General features: G+C 46.6%; 1 protein-coding gene across 1 annotated transcript in view; it reads left to right on the top strand.

Annotated features, from left to right (window-relative positions):
• LMNB2 (lamin B2) overlaps positions 1 to 26143 on the top strand; it is a 41278-nt gene that overhangs the window by 5360 nt on the left and 9775 nt on the right. Inside the window, exons 2-8 of the mRNA XM_033082101.1 lie at positions 3710 to 3846; positions 14536 to 14692; positions 15391 to 15516; positions 17863 to 18033; positions 22156 to 22281; positions 22480 to 22700; positions 23279 to 23570. Coding sequence (XP_032937992.1) covers positions 3710 to 3846; positions 14536 to 14692; positions 15391 to 15516; positions 17863 to 18033; positions 22156 to 22281; positions 22480 to 22700; positions 23279 to 23570 — 1230 coding nt within the window. The remainder of the gene's footprint in view (positions 1 to 3709; positions 3847 to 14535; positions 14693 to 15390; positions 15517 to 17862; positions 18034 to 22155; positions 22282 to 22479; positions 22701 to 23278; positions 23571 to 26143) is intronic.

The raw sequence follows: 26143 nt of genomic DNA, 5'->3' as shown, positions 1-26143 counted from the left end.
CACTGTCCAGCCCTGCTGTTTTCTGCTGCTGCTTCCATCTTTTTGCCACACTTTAATGGACACCCTGGGTCTGCCCCACCCCTGTGGCACTTGGCACAGCTCCTGAGTTTTTGTTACACTTTGTTTGCCACCCTGGGTATGCCTGCATATGCTGTTCCAGTTTGCTGCTCTAAGGTTCCTGCTGCAGTCCATTCAGCTTCCCAAGTGGCACTGAGACTGGCTGCCCGCGGAGGGTAGCAAAGGAAGCCGCTCTCTCTCTCTCTCCCGCCATTGCCATGTGGAGAGGCGGCTCAGCTCGCACCACAGCGCCCCCTGCAGCCGCGGGGGAATCATCGCACCCGCCTTGCCCAGCCGGGAACCACCAGCGCCCCTGGCGGCTATGCCCGGAACTGCACAAACAGGGAAAGTGCCTGCAGCCGAGAGAAGGCTGAGACTGACTGGGTCTGTGGTTCTGGATGTGACTGACTGGGTCTGTGGCTCTGGGTGTGACTGACTGGGTCTGTGGTTCTGGCTGTCACTGGGTCTGTGGCGCTGGCTGTCACTGGGTCTGTGGTTCTGGCTGTCACTGGGTCTGTGGTTCTGATTATTGTTGCTGCTGTTGTTTGTCTATCTTATTATATACATATATATACTAGTAAAAAACTGATATTCTTTTTCCCATATCATTGCCTGAAGTCCTATAATTTCAAAGTTATAATAATTTGGTGGGAAGGGAGTCACATTTTCCATTCCAGTGGAGGTTCCTACCTTCCTTGGCAGGCACCTGTCTTTCAGACCAAGACAGTGATTGTCAGTGGCATCAGAGCCCAGGGTTTATGGACAGAACAAAGGGCTTGAGGATAGCCGAGCAGATCCTGCAGACCAGCTCTGGATTGAATGACTGTTGTTAGCAGCAGGGTTTTGAATTCTACAGCAAACCCCAAGCACAGATTTAGACTGGGTGGAAAATGGATTTGGAGTAGCTCTGGGGAGAAGGATTTGGGGTATTAGTGGGTGAGAGGCTCAACTTTGTACTGGCCATGGGCACTGGCCCCCAGAAACCCCCCTATGCTGGGCTGAGCCCCCAGTGTGGACAACAGGGGATGGGGGATTCTGCACCTCTACTCTGTTCAGAGAAACTGTGGCTGCCCCATCCCTGGAAGTGTTCAGGCCACCCTGGGGCTTGAAACAACCTGGGATAGTAGAAGGTGACCTTGCACATGGCAGAGGGTGGAATGAGATGGGCTTTATGGTCTTTGCCAGGCCAGCCCTTTCTGTGATTCTGTGACCATGGAACTGTCTTTCAGAATTCACAACTGCTTCAGAGAGACAGGATCCACCTGACTAAATGTCCAGCATACGCTGGATAACCCTGTCACATAGTGGGTGAGCAACTGGCTCACGACTTGGGTCCAATGGGTTATAGTGATGGGGGTGACATCAGGCCACAAGTGGAGTTTCATGGGTCTCCAGCCTCAGCCCATCAACATCTTCATCAATGACCCTTGAATACAACACTCAAAGAAATACTAAAAACGTTTACCAGTGACACGAAATTGAGAGGAGCTGTCAATACCTCCAAGGGCAGAGATGCCTGGCAGAGAAATCCTGACAAATCAGAGAGATGGGAAATCACGAACCACGTAAAGTTTAACAGGGGCAAGTGTCAGATGCTACCTCTGGGATGGGGCAGCCATGGTTATGTGGAACCATCTCGTCTGGGGAATGAGAAGCTGAAGAGGGGCTACAGAAAAGGACCTGGGGATTGATGGCAAGTTAGATCTGAGTCAGCAGTGCCCTGGAACCAGGAGGGCCAACCATGTCCTGGGGGGCATCAGGCCAACTGGGCAAGGGAGGGGATTGTGTCTTTCTGTTCTGCACTGCTGCAACCTCGCCTTGAGTTCTGGGGACAGTTTTGGGCACCACAGTCTAAAGACATTAAGCTAATAGAGAGTATCCTAAGAAGGGGAAGGTTCTAGAGGGGAAGCTGTATGAGGAGCTGCTGAGGGCTTGGTTTGTTCAGCCTGGAGGAGGGGAGACTGAGGGGAGACCTCAGTGCAGTTTTCAGCCTCTCGTGAGGGGCAAGCAGGAGTCTCTACACTCGTGTGACCAATGACAGAGCTTGAGGAAATAACCTGAAGCTGAGTCAGGGGAGGTTTAACTTGGATGTCAAGGTTTTTTTCTAAGAGGTAGTTGGGCACTGGACAGGTTCCCCAGAAGAGTTTACAACACCAAGGCTGCTGGAACTCAAGGAGCATTTGAGCAACACTCTCAGGCACAGTGTAGGATTGTTGGGGTACAGGGCCAGGAGTTGGCCTCAATGCTCTTGACAGGTCTAACTCAGCATGTTTTATGAAAGTTATTCTGGTATCCTTTCCCAGAAGTGAAAGCAGCAATCTTACATGGTCTGTACGTTTTAGCTATCTTTCAAATAATTTTGCCTTCTTAAAAGTATAAAGGTACAGAAGACTTCAAGGTGCCTCATGCAGTCTTATTGCTGATTATATGATATATTATTTTGGGACAGGGAGAAGTCTATAGTTCTTTATCCTCTGAGGTAGAGAACAACAGTGGAAGCTCATTTTTGAACAGTTCATGTTTCTGAACAGTTCATCTGGTTTCAGATGCTTTATAGTGGAAGAGCAGCGGAGTCAAAATGGGCCTTTGGGCTTGTATTCCACAGAATGTCTTCAAGTGTTTGAAAAAACCTCCCAAAGCAGCAGTATTGGGAATAAGGCAAATAGTTGAAGCTAAGATTGTAGGGTGCACTGATCTAGTTCAGTTTATCTCTTGGGAATGTTTGCACATTTCAAATATACAGTAATTTCGTGATTACAAGTCGCACTGACTATAAGCCACATCTCCGGGTGTTGGCAAACATTTTGTTCTTTGTCCATACACAAGCCGCACCCAATTATAAGCCGTTCTGTCGTTTGCAGCGAGGACCCGCATGCAACAAAGTTGCCAAATAGAATTGCGGGATCAGGGTGTTTACTGGCTCGGCTCGGGCCGTGAAGGCTCGGGGCTGCCGACGGGGCCAGGGTGGCTCAGCTCGGCACTGCCGCTGGGCCACTCGGGGCCGGCTGCCGCTGGGCTTGCTTGCCTCAGCCCGGCGCTGCCCCGCGGTGGCAGGGGGACACAGAGCCCACCAGCAGGAGGGGAAGGAGCCCCCCTGCTTTTGCGGCAGGCGGGGATGGGAGCCTGCCTGCTCCTGGGGTGGCAGGCGAGGACGGGAGCCCCCCACCTCTCCCCCCAGGCTGCGCTGCCTGAAGGAGAGAGTCCCCGCCTTCCCCACCCCGCCCCCTTCCCCTTGCTACCAGCACAGAGGCCGGCTCCACCCGCCGCGAAACAGAGTAACCAATTTGTAACAATCGCGTAAAGCCTGGTTTTACTGACAGGTGCTCGACTCGGGCGTGGCTGGCACTTCCGGAGTTGGAAATGTCAGAAAATTATTCACATATTAGCCGCTCCTGAGTGTAAGCTGCGTGGGAGCAAAATTTTAGTCAAAGCGGTGCGGCTTGTAATCGTGAAATTACTGTAGTATGTTTCATCATAGTGGTAATAAAAACTAAATCTTTGTGTTACTCGTTAATTGAAAATGTTCAATATAGAATGTTCTTAAATGGCAGAAATCATATCGCACACCTTTTTTCAAAGAAACTTCTGTGTAACCTGGTCCTGTGTTTCAGCTGGGACATTCTCATACCTGAATGCATTTTTTCCCCTTTAGGTGAGCGGAATCAAGAGTCTCTATGAGTCTGAACTGGCTGATGCTCGAAGAGTTCTGGATGAAACTGCCAAAGAGAGGGCTAGATTACAAATTGAAATAGGAAAATTGAGAGCAGAACTTGAGGAGTTCAATAAAAGGTGAGGAGACCATTCAGGTTTTTTTCTTTTAATTAGAATGGGCAATATTTGCTGTGGAAATGATACTAATTAGCTTCTTAAAGTGCCTTTTGGAAGCAGGTCCATGAGATGAAATAGGCTTGTCAGAGAGAAGATCCTTCAGCTTGTTGGTACAACTGGTCAGAGCACAGAATTCCAGCAATATATGCACAAGTGTATTTGTAAATATAACATGAATGTCATGTGATTTGAGGCTCAAACAAACGGCTATTCCTGCTTCGTCCTGTCATAACCTCCACATGAACATGCTTGGTAAACTGGGTTGAGAAAGAGATCTAGATTAAAATTGATCCATCCAAGGAGAGTTAGTTCATGATTTTTATTGTCTGGTTTGCTGTATAACTGATGGAAGAAATGGAAGAAAAGGGAAAGGGTTGGCTCTGAGCGGTTTGGGAATATGGAAACAGTGTTGCCTTGAAAAGACATGAAGCTACAATATAAATGTACTGGAAAAAGACCTTGTACTGACTAAATCTTTTAAAATGTGTTCAGTTTGCATCACAGAGAATTGGCATAATAAATTAATTCCTGAAGCCAAGTAGAATCCATTATTTCAATTCCCATGGGAATTATTTCTAATCAAATTTTTTTGATTACTGTTTTGCAGCAGAAACTTCATTTTAAAATTAATATATATGGTGGAAAAATCAATTTTTGCTTCTAATTGAATTTTGGTATCTATTTTACTAGATAAGATTTGAGAGTTACAGGTTTTTTCCTGAGTGGCTCATAATGTACGTCACCTGTTTATCAATATTGTCAACCGTAAAATAACTTTTAATCTGACAGTGTCACTGAGGCCTACCATCTCTCATCTCTCTTCATTTGCAACTTAAGTGGTTATAAAAGGACTTAAGTGTTTCCCTCCTTTGTCTTTATTTTTCTGACTAGCTAGTTGCTTTATGATAAAGTATTTCATGTTTTCTCCGTAAATTTTACTGTATTACTGGCTACTCATTTTCTGTGCTGGACCCTCTTTTTGAAGTCAGCCGTTGGAAATACTCTTTTAGGAAAATACAAATACAAATGTCCAAATACAAAATAGTGATAGTGAAAGCATCTGCATTTGAGTGAGTCGGTGTAAAGTCTGTTGAAGCCCAAACCCATAGGCCTGCATGTGGCCAGGCAGCCTGTGAGCTGGTGTTTGTGGACTCAGTAGCTCAGCTTTTGTTAACCATGAAAAATCTCTCTGGTAACTAAGTCAACCATAAAACCCCTGAAGTGCAGTGAGATGAATTCCATCCAACCCTACTGCGATATTCCTGTTGGGACTGTTTTTTCCTCTTCAAAGCCTCAGGCTAGAAGTCTTGGCACTTATTTTGGATAGTATATTTTGCGTGGCGATTGGCATCACGTGGACTTTAGGTTGTCTCTCTCATCTCGTGATAGCTTGGCTTTTAAAGCAAACTCCAGAAGAGAGCAACAGCAGTAAATTTGGTTCACCTCTCATGTTTTGCAAGATGATACTTCTCTGTTTTGATTAGGGTATCCTTGTAAGAAGTATCTTCATTTGGCAGGTAATGAGAATCCAGTTGATTCCTGTTCTTTAGACTTTTGATAGCCCTAAGAGATTTTACAAATACGTTCTTGTAGAAAATTGTGCATGTAAAGTGATAGAGATTGTGTTTTCCCTTGGATCACCTCCCTCATGTGTTGTCTGGACAACTGAATTACCCCTTACCAATCATATCAATGACCAATTCTACCAAACTAATTTCAACTTTTTGTTTGTCTTCTGTGATAGATGAGGAAAAAATACCTGAGTTTCTGAGTTTCTCTCTGTGTTTACAGTTTATAGCAGTAGAGTTGAATTCTTCAGCTTCAGAGTTTCTTCTACCAAATTCCTTCCAGTCCATTGAAATGCTTGTAATGTACTTGGAGTGTTCATGGGGTGTCTAGCTTGTCATGTGGCCAGACTCTTGCAAGTGCAGCTTCCAATTTTTTTTTTTTTATTTGCAGTGTTCACTGACATCTAGCTGATTACTGAAGCTTCCCTGTCCATCCTGACAGTCAGATGGTGCTTCTCTCAGACCAAACTTACTTTGAGAACTGTGTTTAGTGGAAGCACAGGTTATTGCGTAATTGTATATTCACTACTATTACCTCGGTCTCTCTTTCAAGCTCATAACAGAGGAGAGATTTAAGGATGCCAGCACAGGCTGGCCGGGAGGGATTCCAAACACTGTCATTCTGTTGTTCGCTTGGAATAGGTTGAGTTGCTGGGACAGGAGATAATAGACTTCCCTCAAGACACAGGATCACAGTCAACCTATTGCTTTAAGAGCAGATTCCCCTTTCTTTTTTTCTCCCAAAGCCTGGGTTTGTGAGCATGGAAAGCCCTGAAGCCTTCTCCTGAAGGCACTGAAGATACTCCAGGGAAGCCACAGGGTATGGTTGGAGGTGGTAACATCAGGCCTGCTTTGTGTCCAAAGGAGCCTGAGGCTTACCTTGCTTTTAGTTCCTTCCTGAGGCTGTCTACGTGCATCATTTCAGCTTGTGAAGCAGCTCACCAACCTGCATCAAGAGCCTTGGATGGGACACAAGGATTTGGGACAGAGACCATGGTCTAGGAAAGAACAAGGTTTTTCTGTCAGCGCAGTGAGCTTCAGAGGAAGCACTTCTGCTTAGGTCTTTCTGTATCTTGTTCAGATACCAACAGATAACACTACCTCAGGGTTCCACGTGAGTGCAAATTCAGCTCTCGGGGTTTGGATTCTGGGACACATATTTTGTTTAGTTTAGATTTTTTTTTCTTGCTGTGTTACCAATGTTGTGACATTTTCTGGGGGATTTTTAGTGTTTGAGACAATTGCGTGTAATTTTGCCTAGTAAGTCAACAAGAAGCATCCCAAAGTTTTTTCTAGAGTAGTTTGTATTGGATTGGACCAAAGGTCTACTTCAGCCTGTTAATTGATGTCTGTTAAAAGCCATTTGTCCAGAGAGGAGAGGAATGTGACATGCATAGCAGCAGTTCTCTGGAATACTCTTCCGGTCTTCAGCAATTCCCTTCAGCTAAGGGACTTCGTGATGTCCAGCTGGATTCTGTATAATAGCCATAATGGATTTACATTTCATAGTGTGATCAGTGTTCTGAATCTGTGGCATTCTTAGACATAGGAAGGGGATTCTGAGCTTACCTACATAATATATAAACATGTTGTTCAATCTGCCTGCCCAGTTTTGTTTGTTCATTTATTCCTTTATTTTTGTATTCTCCTTCATATCTCCTAAGATTTTTCTCTTTAATGATCTCGTTTTCCAAGTGGAAACATCTTACTGCTTAGTTGCTTCTACTCCTGATGCTACTTTGTGCTTTCAATCAATGGTTTATCCTCTCTGTCATTTTTCCTGTTTTAGGGTATCCTCTCGGGAAGGAAAGCTGCAGAATTGGAACTTCAAGATGCTATTGTACCATCAGTGTTCAATGTCTTATTCTGCATTTTATTTATTATTAATTTCTCAAGCACAGTTGCATTTTGAGTGCTTCTGAGCTGCTGATAAGTGAAGAAGGGTAAGCTCCGGATAGTATTTTACATCAGACTCAGAGATGTCTCCCAAGACCCCAGTGAGTGGCATGAGTGCTACAGAACGCAGAAGTGTTTGGTGGTAATCAGATTTGCTGTGGCCTGTTTGGGCAGAGGTGAAGTAAGGCCCTTCTGTGCAGATTTCCTATCTCTGCTTATGCTCCTTGCCTTCCTTTACAAATTGACTCAAATTTTCAAAGTCTTTTATGATTATGCATATGCCCCCTACTTTTCTTCATTGATGCCTTTGTCTAATTTTACCTGTGCAATTATCAGAGAAGGGTGTTATGGGGGCACTTTATCAAAGGCCTTATAGAAGTCCAGATAGACAGCATTCATAGCCCTTCTGGGATGAAGTGACTCCATCAGTGGACAAGGGAAGGCCACTAGGTTGGTGGAGAAGCTGTACTGGATGTCTTGAATCACTTCCTGTGCTCCGTGTGCCTTAGCAGAGCTTCTAGGAGGATCTGTTCTGTGATGTTCACGGGTACAGAGGTGTGGCTGGCAGGTCAGTAACTCCTGAAGTCCTCCTTCCCACCCTGTTGAAAAACAGGTGCAATGTTTCCCTTTTTTCTGTTACCTGGGCCTTTATCTGACTGCCATGGGTTTTCAAATGACATGGAAAGTGGCTTGGCAGCTGTATCAGCCAATTTCTCAGGACTCTGGGGTGCATCTTGTCAGGTCCCATAGACTTGGATACATTGAGGGTTCTCGGGTGATCACAAACCTAACCTTCTCTTATAGTGTGAGCTATTTTGCCTTCTCAGTTCCTGTTTTGTGGTCCATCTACTGAGAGGTTGCCATTGAGGGCTGTGCCAAAATAGTTGTTGAGTACATCAACCTTCTTGTCTGTTATTGCCACTTTGCCAGTCTTGTTCATCAAAGAAATACACTTGCTTTGACCTTCCTTTTCTGCGGAAACTCTTCTAGTTATTCTTGGTGTCCCTTGCTGAGTTCAACTGCAGCTGCACCTTGGCCTTACTGACCCTATCCGTAGACAACCAGGCAATGTCTCCATACTCTTGCCAGGATACCACCCCATACTAATACTGCCTCTTCGTTATCTTCTTGCCTTTTAGTTTCATCTGCTGGTCTCAACTTGTCCGTACTGGTCTCTTGCCTTCCAGTCCTGAGGATCAAGAGCTCTTGTGCTCTAGAAAACTTCCTAAGAGATCTGCTCTCTTGTCTCTGAGGGCAGTTTCCCAGGAGGTGCAATCAACCAATTCCTTGAACAGTAGGCAGCTTGCTTTCCTAAAATTCATTCTTCATTACTCTTCACTTGACTCATGTGTCTCAGGACTTGCAGACTCCTGGACTGCATGATCACTGCAGCCCAGGCTGACTCCTGTCTTGACATCACTGATTGGATCACTTGTATTGGTGACTATCAGGTCCAGTATGTCATCCCATCTGGTAGAGTCATTTATTACCTGGCTTTACGAGCTGTCCTCAGTGCTTTCCGACAGCCTCCTTGATTGCCTACAGCTCACCTGGCTACTTTTCCAGCAGATGCAGATGATTGAGGTTCCACAGCAGGATGAGTCTGTGAGTGCAATGCCTCCTGTAGCTGGAGTAAGAAGGCTCGATCAGTCAGCCAGGAGCAGATGCCAACCAAAAGGGCTCCCATTGTTGACTCTGTCGCTGATTATTACCCATAGGCTTTCAAAATGCTGTTCTTTGGAGACAGCCCTTCACATTCAATCCACTTCTTGGGGAGAGCAACCCATACACCCCTCCTTTCTTGCCTGTCCCTTCTTGGCAGCCTGTAGCTGTTGATCGTTGAAGTCCAGTCATGGGGTTCATCCCACCAAGTTTACCAGCAGCTAGGTTGCAGCTTTCTAGCAGCACGGTGGCTCCCAGCTCCTCCTATTTATTGTCCACCCTGCATGCATTGGTGTAGAGAAACAGCTGGACTGTCTCTGTATCATCTCCTTAGATTAATGCCCCTTAATTTCTTTGAGGTATTTCATGTAGGTTTCCCTGTTGGTTCCTATTATCTCAGGAGCCATCAGCTCATCATCTCCATAAGACTTCCAGAGTACCCACTGGAAACTGAATGTGAAACTAGAGTGTGAGGGGAGCAAAGAGGAGGAAGCGCTTCCTTCTGATGAGAAAGAACAGCCAGCCAAAACATGTGTGGTGCGGTTGATGCACTGAAGGGAAGGGGTACCATATGAAGAGCTCAGGACAGGCTGGAGAAGTAAGCCTGTGTGAACCTTATGAAGTTCAACAAGACCAAGTGTAAGGCTCTGCATATGTATTGGTTCATTCCCATCACAGACACAGACTGGGTGGAGAATGGATCAAGAGCAGCCCTGAGGAGAACCAAGTATCAACGGATGAAAAACTGAATTTGAGCTAATGATGTGCACTTGCATCCCTGAAAGCTGATCATATCTTGTGCTGCATCAAAAAAAGTGTGGCCAACAGGTCAAGGGAGATGATTTGCCCCCTCAAGCCCACATGGAATACTGCATTCTGTTCTGGTGACACAGCATCAAAGTAATGTAAAGCTGCTGGAGTGAGTCTGGAGGAGGCCACATTTTTTTGATGTTCTAAGGGCTGGAACCCCTCTGCTCTGGAGCCAGGCTGGGAGAGCTGGGGGTGTTCACCTGGAGAAGAGAAGGCTCCAGGGAGAACTCAGAGCCCCTTCCAGGGCCTAAAGGGGCTCCAGGAGAGGGAGAAGGACTTTATACATGGGCAGTAGTGGTAGGACAAGGGCGAATGGCTTCATACTGACATAGGGCAGCATTAGATGGGATATTGGAAAGGAATTCTTCCATGTGAGGGTGGTGAGGCACTGAATCATAGAATCATGGAATATCCTGAGCTGGAATAGACCCAGAAAAACAGTCAAATCATCTCCTTGCACAGACACCCCAAAATCCCACCCTATGCCTGAGAGTCTTGTCCAAACTCTCCTTGAGCTCTGGCAGCCTTGGGGTGGTGATCATTCCCTGGGGAGCCTGTTCAAAGCCTCAGCACACTCTCTGGGCGAAGAACATAATATCCAACAGGTTGCTGTGAGAGAAACTGTGGCTTCTGTGTGGAAGTGTTCAAGGCCAGGCTGAATGGGGCTAGGAGCCAATGGAAGGTGTCCCTGCCCATGGGAGGGGTAAAACAAGATGAGATTTAAGGTCCCTTCCAAGCCAACCCATTCTGTGATACATGTATGTACTATTTGTACCTTGAATGCAACTCATGAGCACAAATTTTTTTCTGTTGAACCAAGTTCACAACTATGTTCATTAAACAGTTGGGTAGTTTCACTTTATAATAAGTTAAATATCTTTAGGATGTTCAAACACCATTTATATCACGTAAGGAACAGCTTAACTTTCAGTTTAAAGATGTTTGTGTCAGGAGTAGGGACGTATTTTTAAATCTAGAATTAAAATATTGTTGTAAAAATAGCCATTCTCATACCATTCTGTAACGTGTGGTTCTATCCTATATGCTGTGTAATAGGTTCCAGTGTTTGTTTTCATTTTCAGTTGTTTGACAAAGCTTTTGACTACTGGAGGGAGGGGATAAATGGATGAGATATGGTTGGGAACAGCTAATTTATCCTTGAGGTGCACAACACTTCTGCTTGGGTAGAACACTGCCCTCCCACAAGATGGTCGAACATGTCTGGTGAAATGAATAAGATCTATGCATTGATAGCAGAGGTAACTCTGTGATGCTGTGGTCAAGGAAACTCTCCTGTTCTGATGTTCCTGAAGTGTCTGTTCATATCTTTACCTGCGTCACTTTTTCTCAGGTCAAGCAGATCTGAAGGTATCTGTCAGGTGCCATCATTCTGCTTGTTTTAGCAGTTTTATGCTGGAGCTGCATGCTCCCAGCTCTGAGAGTAGTGAATGTCATGCTGTTGCTTCCTCTGCCAGCTATCTACCCCACACGTAGGGACAGGACAACAGGACGTGGTTTCATACTGAAAGACAGTAGGTTTAGATTTGATATTAGGAACAAATTCTTCCTGTGAGGATGGTGAAAGCCTGGCACGGGTTGCCCAGAACAGATAGGGTTGCCCCATCTTTGAAAGCATCCAAGGCCATGTTGGACGCAGCTTGGAACATGATGGAGGTGGAACAAGATCAGCTTTAAGGTCCCTTTCAATCCAAACAATGCTGTGATTCTGTGGTGTCGTCATTTAACATAGCTTGGATTTTAGTTAAAGAAAAAATCCATCAGGCGTGATTCTCTGTGAAGACTGCTGACTGTTTGACATGCTGTGAAACTGCTTAAGAAAGCTAGACACTTCTCTGTAAATCACATTTCAGGATGAACAAACCCTGGAAAGCTCTCTCTTGTTTCCAGCTTTGAACAGGTAACTGCGCTAGCCAGCCGGCCCCGTTCTGCTGCATGGCCTGCAGGCCTGGCGGGGCTGGGCTGGACCGGGCGAGGCCCTGCTTCTGCTACAGCACTGTCTGGGCTGGGTTCTCACCCTCAGCACGGCCAGGTGGGCCCGGGGATTGGCTGAGATTAGCTGCCTTAGCTGCCAGGCAGGGGGAGGGGAAGCCATTGGCCTGCAACGTGCTGCTGTGGAGTCCTGGCCTGGCTGCTGAGATCCCCCCAGCAGCACAGTGCTGCCTTGTAAAGATCACATGGCCATCTGTAGGCCCTGGTGAGATATTGACTCTTTTAATGCACAGGTGAAATCTGCAAACATCAATGCTCTCTCAAGTGAGAGAAATAAAAGAGTGAAGGTACTTAGAGGGAACAACAGGAGACATGTAGGTCAGTAAAAGAATCAAAATCCCAGATGGGAGGAGAGTGAGGAGAGGCCTTAGTCTTGGGCTGAAATTCTTTTGTAGGCCGTGGCAATGGACTGTGATACACTGAAATATCCCTGTAAATCATTGAAAAGCATGGAGGGATGGAGCGTTCAAATTGTAGACATGAGCAAAAGCATCCGTGCTGAAGCAAGCAGATGTTGAAATAGTCATGATTCTATGAGACATTTGAACAGAGAGAGATGAGTGATGAAAACCCTTTGCCCCCAGCAAAGAAGACCTCTGTTCCCAGAAATGGATGAAAAGAACTTAGGTTTTTATGCTAGACCCACTACATGTGGTCACTGAAACATTTCCCTTGAGCAAATGTGGCTCTTTCTGGGAAAAAAGAGCTCTTGAGAGTTACCCTAAGGTGGTGTTCTTTGAAGCATTGACACATCTTACCAGGTGGATTGGCTGCTTGTGGGAACTTTTTAAAACCTCAGAGACCCGCAAAAGCATTTGTATCTTTGTGAAACCTGTCACATTTTTTGCATGAAGGTAGTAAACTGAAGGCTGAAATTATAAGTGAAAACAAAAATTAAAACGGTTTGCAATGTTATCAGGTCCTTGAAAGGGCTGAAGTTACTTACCACTGTCAAGAATTCTCTATGGTTCTTTGTCCAACTGTACATCAAACACTTCATTCATTCCCATCCCTGGAAGCAGTTGCTTGCTGCCTGGCTTCTGCAAGTGGGGAGAAGCAAGAGGCTGTGTAAGCACATGCTGCTGTTCATGCTCAGAGTGAAGTGATATTTGCTCTTTGGGTCCTGCACAGGCAGAAGGCTCCCCAGGTCTGCTTGGTTGTGACACAGGCACAGTGGCATGTTTTACAACATATGTATTACACAGTGCTTGTGACCTTCCCATTGCTGCTAAATATTTGTCTCTTAAGTAGAAACCATGTTTTGTCTGTGCCTCCAGCATGCTGCTGAGTTTGAAGACGCTGCACATATGTTTCAGAACAGAATTCACAGTGACAGATTGGACTGATGATGAGACAAATCAGTTAAATTCACAATTAAATGAAAACAGATTCCAAGATCTACGCCATGAAATGCAGAGAGAAAACACAAGCTGAATGCATCACAAAATAAGTGTCAAATGCCACAAAAAGATGTCAACTTAGAAAAAGATGCACATCATGCTGAACCCATGTAAAGAAATATTGTATGTAGGGCACACTAATATGCCATAATAGAGGATTTTGGTAAAATAATTCTGACCAATTCAGGCAAATCAGAAATTCCAGAAGACAGTACAGGTGATGAGGGGTTTGGGAACTAAGCTTCAGGATCTGGGCTGGGCAACAAAGTTTGTATAATCTAGAACAGTGGTTTTCAGCTTTTTTTTTTGTCCTCTTTGCAAATGTAATAGTTATTTTCCATGTTTGGAGTTGCAGATTGAATACAGAGCTTTTAAAAGCCTATATGTAGTAGGTATTCTCTTCAAAGTTCTCTTAAAAACAACTTATGGACCACAGTTGTAAACTGCAGGTTTATAGATTTGAAGTTTGAGGAAGGGAAAGGAGAAAAATTGTCTACAATCTCTTAAGAGAAAAATAATTTTAAAATTGTTTCCTCCATCCCATGTGGTATCAGGCTACAGCAAGCTTATGCAGCAACAAGAAAGCATTACAGCACATAACAGAACAGTTTTTTAATAGCATAATGATACATGCTGAGGAAAGCTGCAGAAAGTCACTATGCTAGATGAAAATTACTTGGTGGGCAGAACGAAGATTACCTTGATCATATCTGCAATTTGGATATAACAGCTCAAATGATGATATTTAAGCACTCAGACGTGCTTTGCCCATAATGAATACTGCTGAAGAAATACTGGTTTATTCCTGAAAGGTGACCACCTTTCAGGTGACCACCTTTCCATAGTGGATTATTTTATTTTGCTACTTTTTGTGGGAATACATGATGAGGAATAGGCTTGTCCACATCAGATATAAAACACTGGAGATGCTCAGGCCTCTTTGTCCATTGCATGTACTTTGTTTAATAGGATGCACTCCAAAGTAAAAGGTACCAGCTGTGTAGCTGCCAGATGACAAAGTACTGTTTACACCTCTTAGCTGCCAGAGTTGCCTTGTTGTTTTTCCCTTGTCTGTCCATAACATGTTTTTTAGCGTACCATGCATTTACAGAACATGGTACTGCGGCTGCACATTTTGGGGGTGTTCCAGGTCAATGCAGGTTACTGCAAGAGCCATATAGTGATGAGCTGGGCTTGATAAAAGGTGTCTGGTAACAAAAATACCTGTGGCTGTAACCAGGATGTGTTCAGGATGGGTGTGCACCCATGCATAAATATAAAGTACTTTTTCTTTTTTTTTCCAGCTACAAGAAGAAAGATGCAGATTTGTCTGTGGCTCAGGGTCGCATCAAGGATCTGGAAGTTCTCTTCCATAGAAGTGAAGCCGAACTCAATACTGTCCTGAATGAGAAACGCAGTCTGGAAGCAGAGGTGGCTGATCTGCGTGCCCAGCTTGCTAAGGTATGAAATGGAATGCTCTCTTGCTTCAGCACAGGAAAGGCTGTGTAACATAAATTCTTTTTTTTTCTTTGCGGTCAGTTTATAGCCTGAGCATCAATGATCCGCTTTGCTTACTGATGAACCTTTGGCTGATCCTCTTGGATACAAAACTAAATTATAAGAAATCTATATAAAATGACCAAAGCAACACAGTGTTTTAGACATTTTGCTTGTCAGAAACTTTTATTTTAAAATTTCTGATGTTTCTATATTCATGGGATGTTGGGTTATTAAATGTTCTTTGTAAGGTCGTGCATGATTTTACACTTCTGCTGGAGTACCCAGTAGGACCATGCTAGCAAGAAAAATAAAGTGCAGCTGGTTGTGCTCAAGGAATTAATAATCATCAGCTCCTGTATCAGAATGTATTGAACTAATCCTACATTTTAAATAGCTAGTATGCAGACATATAAGCTTGGTTTAAATATCAATTAACACACACACACACCTGTTCTTTCTTTTTTGTTTTTGTGGGGCTTTTAAAAATTTATTGTATTTCCTTCTGGTGATTGTGTGGCTTGGTTTTCTTTAAATCAGTGACTTGACATTAGATTTGTTATTGTGAGTAACCAGTCCAAAGACATCAGATGAAGACCATTAAAGGTATATAGATGAAAGACAGGAATACAGACAAAATTATCTTTAAAATTCTTTACTAGGCTGAAGATGGTCATGCTGTGGCAAAGAAGCAGTTGGAGAAGGAGACACTCATACGTGTGGACCTGGAAAATCGGTGCCAGAGTTTGCAAGAAGATCTGGATTTCAGGAAGAATGTATTTGAGGAGGTATTATCAATCTAGTAATCTTGCTACTGTCCAAAGTTAATGTAGCTTTTAATCAAATTGACTATGAGCAGCTACTAACTAGTCCAGGTAGAGAAAATTAGTATTATCCTTCCTGTAAATGGGATGAGTAATAAAATAGGTGGAGGTTTTACACCTTTTTACATGGTAGATCAGTGGTGGACTCCCATGGGCAGGTGAATTCATGGAGCCAGCTGACTGCTGTGGAAAAGGGAGAATTTTGTTCCTCTCTCTGGACCTGGTTGCATGACTCTGCTCTTTACTTAGACAAGCTTTGGTTGGTGGACCTGATTATAATCTATTTTTATTGACTAGAACAGTATGCAGCTGCCTTGCTTATTGCAGAGGTAGTTTTCTGCCTGTTACGTGACTGGTTCTAGTGAAGACCAAAATTTTTGTTATAGTGGGAGTTGGGAAAGGGAAGCATGACTTTCTCTCTGTACCAGATGCAAAGTGTTATGTCTGTTTATTCCATCTCTGGTGATTCTGCAAGCTCATTCAATGAGTGGATACTGAGCAGTCGACACGTGCTTCTGCTGTTCATCTCACCTACTCTAGGTGTGATGCTTAGATCGCTGTTCACCTAACCACTTAAACCACATTAACTAGAAAGATACTAAAGTTTTTTTGGTTGAGTTTAATTTTTCACTGTTTAGTGACTGAGTTGTTTTACCACAGAATCCAAATGAGTGAGACTGGTTTAAGAGATGGGACAGGGCTGAGAGGCTAAGGACAGGGGGCAGGGGCTGGAGTAGGGCAAAGAAACAAACCAGGGAGATCACCCTGAGATGTACTGACCACTGTCTCACTTCCATGCCCTGGAGCAGTTGGATTGATACACTGACTGCAGTGACAGATCCTTTTTTGGTTGTAGGACCTTAAAATAACTTTCTTTTTGGAGAGAATGTGTTGCTATTGACTGAAGGTGAAGCTAAATGAGACAGCAGAAGCTAATTCTAAAGCTTGCTGTGCTCAAGGGTGAGTGTTCTGTAGCCATTCCTGAATGTTTTTGATTCTTCTATGCACCAAGTCAACACACAACGCAATAAAGAAATTTATTTCCTTTATTTTAGTGAATTGATTTGGTTTACTAAAGGGTCCACATCTCCATTAGAATTGAGACATCATGACTGGGAGTGTGGCAAGTGAGGTCTGCTTCTTATTCTAGTGGTGTTGAGCTGCTGGATCAGCTCAGTCCTTCACCTGATCTCTCATAGTCCCCCACAACATTCCTTCAGCTTCTGAGCTACCATTGCCTACAGTTACTGAGAGACTGCTGCTTGCTAGTTTTCTTGGTGTAAAAATTAACTGCAGGAAGAAAAACTTCTTCCATGTCACTTCAGAGCACATTGCTGCTAGTAAAAGGACATGTTTCTTGGTACGAATTTTTAGATGTAGAGCATTTGTGCAAAACAACTAGTAAAGTTACCTTGAACATATGTTACCCTCCTGTGACTCCAGTCCAGCAAAACTGAACCTTGCTTCACTTGTTATTGGCCGTGCTGCTAACTTCAGGCCTCCTCCCAGTACTCAGAACCACTCCTTGGTTGTTTGTCCTACCCTGAAGGAAGAAATTGTTTTTCTCATACCACACATTCAGGTCTGGCCAGGTCTCTGCATGAGTAAGTGTCTGAGTAAGCCTTACCTTACTAGTTTGCAACCAGTGTTCTTAAACACAGAAAACTCATGCATTTCTAAAAATGAAAATTTGTTAGTACAAACTAACAAATCATAAAAGATCATAAAAGATTATGTCTTCAGGACTGCTTGAGTTGCTGCTTTATTAATACTCTAGTCAAAATCTAATAAGAAGGGGTGATCAAGTATCTAGAATATAGATGAAATCCACATATGCTTAGGAGTGAAATTTGAAGATGCAGTTTTTCTCTGTAATGATTTTTTTCAGTGTTCACAAAAGGTGTTAATTTTAATCTGATTCCTTGTAGGCTGCTATGGTAATGTCAGGATGTATATTGAGAAGGACAGGGTTTGTAGTGCAGTATATGGAATCTCTTTGCTATGAAAAAATTGATGTTTTTTTCACTTCCCCCCATTTTGACTTTTGTAGCATAAAACAGCTCCTTCCTTAGACAGTATGTGGCTATTTTTGAAGCTGATTTTAAGTTGTATCACTTTTAAGAATTACATCCTGACAAATGAAAACAGTGATTTGAATCTGTTAGTGCATGCAGGCTTAAATGCGTGTAGTACTGTAGCTCCATGATGCTAAGTATTTAGTACTGCAGTAGTTAATTGATGTCTGAATGTAACTGCTTGTACTGTTTACCTTAGTCTGGGAATTTGTCCCTCTTTTTTGTGTGTGTGTAGGAAATAAGGGAAACGAGAAAACGACATGAGCATCGTTTGATTGAGGTGGACACAAGCCGCCAACAGGAGTATGAATCCAAAATGACTCAAGCTCTGGAGGATCTGCGAAATCAACATGATGAACAAGTCAAACTGTATAAGATGGAGCTGGAGCAGACCTATCAGGCTAAGGTAACAACTGCTGTCCACAACACTGTCTGACTGGAAGCCCAGTTTGTGAGATAAAAAACACTTCTGTCAGCTCTACTACTCTTGAAGAGACAAGTAACTGTGATTTGAGGAAGTTTTGTCCCAATGTTCAAATGCCTTCCCTAGGACTTGTGTGCAGATGCAGTTCCAGGGACGTTATAGCCAGAGGTAATAGCAAGCAACAGCTTTAGCCAAGAGAGGTCAGTGAGAAAACATGTGGAGCTGTTGTTGGTCTCTGCAAAAGACACAGTGGGAACAGTGGATGTCACACAGTAGCTGATTAGACAATGTCTTGTGCTATAAGGATTCTTTTTTTACATCAGTAGATCCAGTTTTTTTTCACAAAGGGAAGGGATAGGGAAGACTTGCAATATGTGCAATATGTTGTGCATAAGAAGCTGAACAGGGAAATTGGAGAACTTCGAAGTGGTTGTGTCTCAGTATGGGCTTTTCCTTGGATGCAGTGAGCTTGCAAACGAATATAGACACACTGGAAGGGGCTTCTTATCCAAGGGTGTCTTATCACTTTACTGTGGTCTTTGCAGTATTCCTGACCACACCAATGCACTTTTAAATATGTCTAGGCCTGGCCACATTTCAATGATCTATGTTAGTTCTGGACCGGAAAATTACTAGATACAGCTGTGATTTCTTTGGTGACAGGGAAACTTCAGGCAAGATATGAGACCTTTCCTGACCAGCTTTGGTGATGAAAACCATGGTATATAATCTGGAAATCATAGAATTGTAGAATGGTTTGGGCTGGAAGGGACCTTTAAAAGCCACGTAGTCCAGCCCCCTGCCTTGAACAGGAACGTCTTTAAACTAGAACAGGTTACTCAGAGCCCCATCCTGGCAATTCTGGTTGTTGAAAATACAGTAATTTCACGAATACAAGCCGCACCAATTTGACCAAAATTTTGGTGGAAACCCGGAAGTGCGGCTAATATTCGAGGGCGGCTAATACATGAACAATATTCTAAAAGCTGCCAACACGGAAGTGAGAGCCCGCGGCAGCCCCAAGCCAAGCTGGAGCCCGGCCGGCCCCGGCTGAGGTGGGAAAGCCTGGCAGAGGCGGGGCCAGCAGTGTGGGGGGCGGGCGGCTGAGCCTGAGCCAGCAGGGCGGGGCAGGGGGGCGCGGCAGAGCCCGGGCCAGCAGGGTGGGGGAGCCCGGGAGAACTGGGGCTAGCAGTGCAGGGGAGCATGGCAGAAGCAGTAAGGCTGGCGGGTGGGGCTGCCTGGCAGCGGGGGAAGCCCAGCAGAATCGGGGCCAGCAGCGTGGGGGAGCCCAGCGGTGCGGGGGCCTGCAGTGCCGGCCAGGGCGAGCAAACGCGGCGGCAGTGCAGATGGGAGGGAGCGGCCAGCGAGCCTGGCGGCGGCGGCGGCTACCCCGCCGGCAGGGCGAGCAAACGCGGCAGCGGGGCGGTGCTGACAGGAGAGGGGGGCCAGCGAGCCCGGCGGCGGCGGCAGCCCTCCGGCCGGGCGAACAAACACGGCAGCGGGGCGGCCGACGTGCCTGGCAGCGGCGGCGGCGGCCGGCCCGCCGGCAGGGCGAGCAAACGCGGCAGCGGGGCGGTGCTGACGGGAGAGGGGGGCCAGTGAGCCCGGCGGCGGCTGCAGCACCACCCGGCCAGCCCCGTCGGCAACCATGAGCGGGCCGAGCCTTCCTGGCCCCGCCCCGAGCCAGTAAACCCCGCTATGCCGCGATCCTGTTACTAATTGGCCAATTTGTGAAAGCTGTGCACGGATTCTCGCTACGAACGAAAGTGCGGCTAATATTCGGGGTGCGGCTTATTTATTGACAAAGACAGCAACAGTGTCGAGGCACCGGAAGTGCGGCTTATACTCCGTGCGGCTTGTATTCGTGAAACTACTGTACTTGTCAGTAGTTACAGCCACTTCTTGTTTTCTTGTGCTGCTAACATTGTTCTCCCCAACTGTTCACTGAGACTCCCTTTGAGTTCTTTGGGTTGATAATTTGGTTTGAGAAACACTGATCTACAAATATTAAACTATTACTTATGGCAGCAACACCATAGATAATAGATACTAAAACCCCACAATTAAAATTAAAACCCCCAACACAGTTGGCAGTGTTGGAATTATTCACAGAACTCTGGAACATGTAATACTTTATACAAGGAGCTACTAGTCATAGTCTGAAGGAGATCCAGGATAGAAGATGCTTAGTAGAAAAAAAAAGTTTTAAAAAAGGCTGCAACATACAGACTTAGAAAATGAAACAGTGACAAGCTTTGAACAGGGGAATGAACAAAATAAGCTGTTTTTTCCCTGCATAAAGGTGGTTATTGTGGATGAAGTTGGAATATGGAAGAAGAGGAATTTAGCTGTGAATTTCATTCTGTGGTTTCTGAACAAAGATATGTCCCTGTTAGAAAGCGAAAGCTGGGGAGCAATTTGTCAAAGCAAGTCATGAGGTTTAGCTACTGAGCAGCTCCAGGATAAGATGGTCTTGGGTAAAAGCTCACTTCTTGCACAGGACAAATGTGGAGCAGCTGGATAAAGTCCAGAGGAGGCCGCAAAAGTAATCCGAGGACTGGAACACCTCTTGTGGAGAGAGCTGAGACAGCTGGGGTGTTCAGCCTGGACTAGAGAATTCTCCAGGGAGACCTTATTGAGACTTGAATGCTTAAAAATGGCTTCATCATGATCTGTGATAATAAGCTATAGAAATTCTAAGTATGAGTATTTGGCACTATGCCAGCATGACTGTAAGGTAGTGAATGGTTGTTAGACTTCAAATATTTTTTAATTTTAAACTTTACAAGAAGTAATGGAGTGTGTAGTTGAAGTTCCTTCAAAACCTGTGGCCTAAAGAAGGCTCTGTGTGTGCTACTCAGAACCTAGTGAACAGCAGAAATAATGAGGATTGATTTTATAAACCTTTGTGCTGTGTGGCTAAAGAATGTCTGTCTGTAACTGTTCTTAGAATTGGATCAGTTTATTTTTTGAGTGGGTTCCGTGGTGTGGTAAAATTGTTGAGGTCCAGCTCTAAGGCATGCAAAGGATGATTTTTCTAGCTCTCTGCTTTCATGACATTTGCCATGTGAGGGTTCTGGTTTTACTCTCTCTGTTTTGGTTAAAATTAACCACTAGAAATTAAATATGTTCATTAGCTTTAACAAAAAAAATTAAAATAAACAAAAAAATCAACAAAAACTTAAAAACAAATCGTTATTGGCAACTATTAGGGAAAGATAAGAAAACCAAATGCATTTTTGCCTGTGGGACTGGATGTCATCTGGAGTGCTGTGGCTAGTTTTATTGCTTCTTGCAAAGGTACTACAGAGTAATATGGCGCAGTCTGACAGAGAATTTAGAGTGGGAAACAAGTCATGCATGAGAAAATTCTAAATAAAACTTCACCAGGAAAAGAGATGTGTTGATAGAAGTGAAAGTTACTGTGGATATTTGTAAAAGGATAAAAAGCATGGGGGTAGGTGAATGAGGAGTGATTGCTTATTATATTTTCAGTAGGAGCAGGAACACTGAATGTCCAGTGAGGATGTCCAGATTGAGAAGAAACAAAAAGTGTTGTTCTTTAATATAGAGCTAAGCTCATTGCCCCAAAAATTAAGAATGCAGAGACAAATTCCTGCCTGAGAAATCCACTGAGAGACAGTAAACAACAAAATATTGTCTCTGACTGTGGAAGTCCCTAAGTTACAAATAGCCAGCTATCCATGGAATGTTTTATTGAGCTAGTCTCTGGGCATCCAGGGAACTTTTGGACCAGGACATGAATTAGGTAGGCAGCCTTTGCTGTCACCCAGTGTGATTTGCCTTAGGACAAGCAAGCAGAGCATGTGGTCAGTTTTTTGGAAACTAAGGTTGCTTGTATAATGGAAGGGCTAATAGAGTATTTTTTTAACAGCATAAGCAAATCCTATAAGAAATCCTATAAGATCTGAAATAGATTTTCCTCAGTCCTTAGGGTATTCCTTAACGTTATGCAGTTCTAATCCTAAACTTACCAGACCATTTAAAATGTTTTAGAATTAAATAATTGCTATTTTTTTGCCAAAAGGATATTGCAGGATTTCTAACTCAGTACAAGTGAGCTGTATAAAACTTTCCTTCCAGCTGGAGAATGCCAAATTGTCCTCTGACCAAAATGACAAAGCTGCTGGTGCAGCTCGAGAGGAGCTGAAGGAGGCTCGCATGAGGATAGAAGCTCTCAGCTACCAGCTTTCTGGTCTTCAGAAACAGGTAAAGGGACTAAATTGGCTTTCATCTCAAACACACGGCTGTTTTGTGTGAACATATTAACCATTCTGACCCTTCATATTTCCTGAATTTTACACAGAGAAATCTTTGTTCTGTTCATTTGGGAGGGAGAAGGGTTTTAACTTTTTGAATAGACCTGCATGGATGCCAGGTGGGCTTTTTCTTGTGCTGTGTGCCTAGGCCAGTGCAGCAGAAGATCGCATTCGGGAACTGGAAGAAATGATGGCTGGTGAGCGGGAGAAGTTTAGGAAGATGCTGGATGCAAAGGAGAGGGAAATGACAGACATGAGGGACCAGATGCAGCTTCAGCTTACAGAGTACCAAGAACTGCTTGATGTTAAATTAGCACTGGACATGGAGATCAGTGCTTACCGAAAACTCCTGGAAGGAGAAGAGGAAAGGTGCGTAAAGATTCCACTTTCTTTTCTAAGGACTCACAAGTGTTATTTTCATTTCTTGTGCTTATTTTTTTACCACTTGAGCAGGAATGCCCAGATTTCCTTTCACTGAAGTTATATTGGCTTCACACCACAATGTTGTTGCATGGAACACTTGAATGGAACACTTGTAATCGACTGAACACTGTTCTTTGCACTGTCCTTTGGGTTTGGGTTTTTATAATGGTCTTGGAATACAGTGCTTGGTCTTCATATCATAATTTTATTTAAGTGTTTGTACTTCTGTGGTTTTAAACCAAGGGACCCAAGAATAGTGTGTTTATTAGTAGCTGTACTGGAGGGAAGGGTTAAGTGATCTGTGTTGCTCTGAGTAGAACTGCTTTCCATGTCATATGGTCATACTACCAGAACATTCTTCAGGGATGGGTAGGCCTCTTCTCATGTATGCAGTCCTCTTGACATACAGAGTGAGGATGCTGTCAGCCTCGGAACACATTACAGTCTGGTTACTTGAGGATATTGCAGCTTTGTCAGTGGTTCTCTGGGTGAGTTAATTAAAATGCATTCTTGGTTGTGTTAAGGTTGAAGCTCTCTCCAAGTCCCTCCTCCCGTGTCACAGTCTCTCGAGCTACCTCCAGCAGCAGCAGCAGCAGCGCTTCGCTTGTTCGCTCTTCCCGAGGCAAGAGAAAGCGTATTGAAGCAGAGGAGCTTTCCGGCAGTGGAACAAGTGGGATTGGCACAGGAAGCATCAGTGGCAGCAGCAGTAGCAGTAGCTTTCAAATGTCCCAGCAAGCTTCAGCTACAGGAAATATCAGTATAGAAGAGATAGACCTGGAGGGCAAATATGTTCAGCTTAAGAACAACTCGGAGAAGGTGAGCATCAGCAGAACTCAGAGAAAACAGGGAGGAGCTAAACTGAGGTGATATGCAGCCCTTTGCAGCATGAGTAGGTGTGGTCATGTGGAGAGCAGGAGCAGCATCTCAAGGTGCAGCACACTGCGGGAATTAATGGGGGCTTTGAAAAGTTGAACACAACGGTGGGCTAACGTGCTGCGGGAAGAGAATACAATTTGTGTCTCAAATGTGTAAATGAGTGCTGGGACACTGCTCACAGAAACAACCTGCTGTCTAGCAGAACTTTGTTGTGTGAAAAAGATATCCTTTAAAATTTTGCTGAATGACCTCATGAGATTTACACTTTAGACTCTGACTGGATGTAGGCAAATACAGTAATTTCACGACTATAAGGCGCACCCTTTTGACTAAAATTTTCCCTGGAACCCGGAAGTGCGCCTTATAGTCCGGTGCGCCTTATCTGATCTACAAAGTTCAAAAAAATTGCCTACCCGGAAGTGCGAGCTGCGAGCCACGGGGGGGAGCCGGCAGGGCCATGGCTGCCAGGTGGAGGTGGGGCGGAGCAGGGGCGGGCACGCCCCGGCCCTGTGGAGGCGGAGCTGCCCCTCCAGAGGCACGCCCCGGCCCTGTGGAGGCGGAGCCGCCCCTACACAGGCACGCCCCTGCCCCGTGCAGGCGGAGCCGTCCCTCCAGAGGCACGCCCCGGCCCCGTGCAGGCGGGATGGCCCCTCTAGAAGCACCCACCGGCCTCGTGGAGGCAGAGCCGCCCCTCCACAGGCACCCCCAGGCCCCGTGGAGGTGGAGCCACCCCTCCACAGGCACCCCCCGGCCCCGTGGAGGCGGAGCCGCCCCTCCACAGGCACCCACCGGCCCCGTGGAGGCGGAGCCGTCCCTCCAGAGGCACGCCCCAGCCCCGTGCAAGCGGGACGGCCCCTCTAGAGGCACCCCCCGGCCCCGTGCAAGAGGGACGGCCCCTCCACAAGCACCCTCCAGCCCCGTGGAGGCGGAGCCGCCCCTCCACAGGCACCCACCGGCCTCGTGGAGGCGGAGCCGCCCCTCCACAGGCACCCCCCGACCCCGTGGAGGCGGAGCCGTCCCTCCACAGGCACCCCCCGGCCCCGTGGAGGCAGAGCCGTCCCTCCAGAGGCACCCCCCAGCCCCGTGCAAGCGGGACGGCCCCTCTAGAGGCACCCCCCGACCCCGTGCAAGCGGGACGGCCCCTCCACAAGCAGCCCCCGGCCCCGTGGAGGTGGAGCCGCCCCTCCACAGGCACCCCCTGGCCCCGTGGAGGCGGCACAGCCCCTACAGAGGCACGCCCGGGCCTCGTGGAGGCAGAGCCGCCCCTCCACAGGCACCCACCGACCCCGTGCAGGCGGAGCCGCCCCTCCACAGGCACCCACCGGCCCCGTGGAGGCGGAGCCGCCCCTCCACAGGCACACCCGGGCCCCGTGGAGGCGGAGCCGCCCCTACACAGGCATGCCCCGGCCCCGTGCAGGTGGAGCCGTCCCTTCAGAGGCACCCTCCAGCCCCGTGCAAGCAGGACGGCCCCTCCAGAGGCACACCCGGGCCCCGTGCAGGCGAAGCCGCGCGTCCAGAGGCACCCCCCGGCCCCGTGCAGGCGGAGCCACCCCTCCACAGGCACCCCCTGGCCCCGTGGAGGCGGAGCCGCCCCTCCACAGGCACCCACCGGCCCCGTGGAGGCGGAGCCGCCCCTCCACAGGCACCCCCTGGCCCCGTGGAGGCGGAGCCGCCCCTCCACAGGCACCCACCGGTCCCGTGCAGGCAGCACGGAGGGGCGGCGGCCATAGCCCAGCCCCGGAGAGGCAGCACGGAGGGGCGGCGGCCATAGCCCGGCCCCGGAGAGGCAGCACGGAGGGGTGGCGGCCATAGCCCGGCCCCGGAGAGGCAGCACGGAGGGGCGGCGGCCATAGCCCGGCCCCGTGCAGGCAGCACGGAGGGGTGGCGGCCATGCCCCGGCCCCGCCGGATGCAGGCGGGCCTGGGGCCCCGCGGCACCGCCCCTGCCAGGTACAGGCGGGCCCGGGGGCCAATGACTGCCGGGTTGAGGCGGGGCCTCGACCAGCAACCGCGCGGAGGGAGCCGGGGGCGGAGCCTCGCTGCAAAAAAAAAGTGCGCCCTATAGTCCGGTGCGCCTTATCTGATCTACAAAGTTGCGAATTTTGCCAACTCCCGGCGGGTGCGCCTTATAGTCCGGTGCGCCTTATGGTTGTGAAATTACTGTACTTTCAAGGTAGAATGCAAATGTCTAGCAACCATAAATAAATTACAGTAAATTCACGAATACAAGCCGCACTGAGTATAAGCCGCATCTCTGGGTGTTGGCAAATATTTCGTTCTTTGTCCATAAATAAGCCGCACCTGAATATAAGCCGCTCTGTCGTTCGCAGCAAGGACCCAAGTGCAACAAAGTTGCCAAATAGTAACAGAACGGCGGCAGGGCGGGGTTTACTGGCTCGGCTCGGGCTGTGCAGGCTCGGCCCGCTCGGGGCTGCCGACGGGGCCAGGTGGCCCAGCCCGGCGCTGCCGCTCAGCGGGGCCTCTGGGGGCCAGCCGCCGCTGCCACTGGGCTCA

The sequence above is a fragment of the Catharus ustulatus genome, chromosome 29, assembly GCF_009819885.2.
Source record: "Catharus ustulatus isolate bCatUst1 chromosome 29, bCatUst1.pri.v2, whole genome shotgun sequence".
Classification (NCBI taxonomy): domain Eukaryota; kingdom Metazoa; phylum Chordata; class Aves; order Passeriformes; family Turdidae; genus Catharus; species Catharus ustulatus.
The sequence above is the reverse complement of the archived record's forward strand: the minus strand, read 5'-3'. Positions and strand labels throughout refer to the sequence as shown.